Source organism: Gavialis gangeticus, unplaced genomic scaffold (assembly GCF_001723915.1).
Source record: "Gavialis gangeticus isolate Ggan-Ray unplaced genomic scaffold, GavGan_comp1, whole genome shotgun sequence".
Taxonomy (NCBI): domain Eukaryota; kingdom Metazoa; phylum Chordata; order Crocodylia; family Gavialidae; genus Gavialis; species Gavialis gangeticus.
The window spans coordinates 33,819,652-33,822,864 of NW_017729027.1; the positions used below are offsets into that span (position 1 = coordinate 33,819,652).

At 44.2% G+C, this 3,213-nt stretch overlaps 1 protein-coding gene across 12 annotated transcripts in view; it reads left to right on the plus strand.

The window, feature by feature from the left end:
* The window catches only part of DST (dystonin), a 569,390-nt gene that overhangs the window by 258,621 nt on the left and 307,556 nt on the right, over window positions 1-3,213 (plus strand). For all 12 annotated transcript variants that reach the window (XM_019520527.1, XM_019520528.1, XM_019520523.1 and 9 more), the window contains one exon: window positions 981-1,147. In XM_019520527.1, coding sequence (XP_019376072.1) covers window positions 981-1,147 — 167 coding nt within the window. The remainder of the gene's footprint in view (window positions 1-980; window positions 1,148-3,213) is intronic.

The following is a 3,213-nucleotide window of genomic DNA, read 5'->3' on the forward strand; positions in this document are numbered from 1 at the left end:
TGAATATTGGGGTGGCTGCAGATCCTCTACCCTCTGTAGCCCTGCTCCCAGCACTGCCGCTGCCCACCCCGAGCACAGTGCAGCCTGGCCCAGCCCCTGCTGGGAAGAGCTGGGCACAGCCCTGGCCCCAAACTGCAGTGGCATCTCACCCCGCCCTGCACAGATCCAGGGATGCACGCCCCCCATGCCTTCCCGGGGTACATGCAGGGTGGGAGCCATCCCCCTCACCCCTCCAACGAGCTGCTTGCGGCTCTATCCTGCACCTGGCCCTGGCTGAGCAGCACCTGCCCCTGCTCCACTCCCTCCCTCACTACGGGGGCCCCAATCTGCCCCCCCACACCTCTTCCCTCCCCCTACCACTTCTCCCACACCAGACTTACCAGCCCGATGCTGGACTCCAAGCTGCCTGGCTGTATATCAGAATCGGATTGGTATCGGCTGATATGGCTCCTTATCAGCCATCAGTACTGGCCCAAAAAATCTCTATTGGTGCACCCCTATTAAGAAACTTACTGTCAAGTTTCAGTCTATGTTGTTGTCCCTGAATTGCATATAGCCTTAAAGATTCAAGTTTATTATAAGTTAACCTTTATTTATAACAGAACTAATAATTATAGTTCACATTATCCACTGAAAGTCAAAAGATTAATATTTTTGGATACCATGTCCTATGTAACATTTTATAGGAGTTCAGAACAAGGGTATAATATTGTCACAAGTAATTCAGATTCTGATGAGTTAGTAGTTTAGAAAGATGCAAGGAAAGTAATTGCATATTTGATAATTAAGCTGCTAAATAAATATAATATTTTATTTGAAGTCAAAAGCTTCAGTTGTGCATTTGAAAACACATCAGGTTATCAAGGATTGAAAAATCCATAGTGGTGAAAGGCTGTGAGTGTTTTACTGATAACACCCTTAGTTTTGTTAGTGCTAGCTGAATACAGATACTTAAAAGAAGTCTACTTCTTATGTTTTAGATATCTGATATCCATGTTACTGGAGAGTCAGAGGACATGTCTGCTAAAGAAAGATTACTCCTGTGGACACAGCAGACAACTGAGGGTTATGCTGGAATCCGTTGTGAAAATTTCACTACCTGCTGGCGAGATGGAAGATTATTTAATGCCATCATTCATAAATACAGGTAATTGTACAGTTTATTTCTCTTAAACACCTGGAGATATTTTGGCTTTTTATTATACATCAGAGGACTGCAGCCAACAAAAAAATGGGCTCTGTGGTCTCTGCCTTGTGGTAGCATTATAGTAGTGGAGATTAAATGGTTCTTGGAAAATCCCTTGCCTTCTGGAATCAAGCCTTTTATTATATGTTACATGCCACATCTTTCTTTTTTAGAGAAGAACCTTAACACCAAACCTTTATACTGAAAATCTGTCATGACACCCCTCTAAGTATACTTGGGACAGTGCTTACCTAGTACTATGTAGTGACTTCCAGGCACAGCTAGTGAACTCAGACTGGTGGGACAGTGGAGTGTCCTGCATGGGGGGTGGGTTGTAGCTGGCCAGAAGCAGGGGAGGGTTGCAGCCTTCCCACTACCAGTCAGAGTGCCTGGCCGGCTGCAACCTCCCCCTGCCTATGGGATCCTCCACCACTCTACCAGTCTGAGTTCACCAGCCGCGCCTGGTGACTTCCAACCTTCTCCATGCCACCCTTTTTCCATACTTAGAACCTTCCTGGAGACATTTGAGGAGCAGTTTTATTGCATCCAGTAGATAAAAAAGTGCAGCTTGAGACTTATTTGTAGGATTGATTTTATTGCTCATTCTGGGCATCTAAGTATCCCCATTATACGAATAAGGTTACCCTCATAAAGAAACTTTTTCCTATAATAAGGGCACTTATGTGCCCAGAGTGGGTAATAGAATTGCTCCTACAGGTAACTCAGAGTTAGCTTCAACCTGGTGAAACACCATTTTGCCCTTGGTTTCTATATAAAAGAGCTTAATAGTTGCCCAGGAGATTCTACCTCAGCCTGAGCACATTCAAACCCACATCTCCCAAGCAAGACCAATGTGCAGGATCAGCAATATCAGGTTTATTAGACAAGGGTGTAACTATGCAAACATAAAACAGATACAAGAAACTAAAACAGGTACAAGAAACTGTTGGTCCATACACACACTCACACATGCACACACACAAGGTGACTGCGCTGGTAATTGGAGACTGAAATTGGCGGTGTGCAGTCCTATCTGAGTGCCATGGGTTGATGATCAATGGCCGGTCGATGTCGTCCTGAGCCAGGGTTTCTGGCTGATCCTTTGGTGGATGGCTGGTGCAGGTTACATGGTGGGGTGCAGGTCGGGATAGCAGAGGTGTCCACCAGGGTGACATTCTCCTGCTTTTTTATCAGGCAGTTCCCTTGTGATACCTGTGGGTTCGAAGCCCAGATGGAAGAGGAGCTAACAGCTGTCAATTTCTCATTGATGAGAGTCCCACCTGGTGGGACGTGCAGTTTTGAAGTGTTATTCTTCTGACTGTTTTGGGTGGGGGGCTTCTTGGAATTCACAATTGGGGTGGTGCTGGGTTATTGGAAATCCATACTGTTCCTGATTGCTTTCTGAAATCTTATTTCCAATTGAATGCAAGGCTGTTTCTGTGTATCATTGTGTTGATGGGTCCATTGTTTCCACCTTTGTCACTGTCATACACACACGCTCACACTCCGGGATCAACTATTCATATAGGTACAATTGATATTACAATAGGTTTACAACATGTCTTGACAAGCAAGGGGAGAAGCAGGTTACAACATAACAAAATGGAATCTTGACATTACAAAATTGGGGCTTAACATTACTTTGGTTAACCATGAAAGCAGGCCTGAAGTATACAAAACTGGTGTAAAAGTAGCACAAAATAGCAAAAATTTGAATATAAAACAATACTAGATAGCAAAATTAGTGATACATAACCTAAAAGAGGCTTATATATATATAGTAACACATTGCAGTGCACAGACTCATTTCTTTGGCTTAACTCACAAAAGATTTATCCTAGACCTTATTTCATATGGGGGGTGGGAGGGGGGTAGAGAGGGAAAAGAGAAAGATAGGAGTGGATGGAGGAAGGGAAGGAACTGTGGGGTCTTTCTGCTACAATACCATTTTGCCCTTGGTTTCTGTATATAGGAGCTTAATAGTTGCCCAGGAGATTCTACCTTAGCCTGAGTACATTCAAACCCAC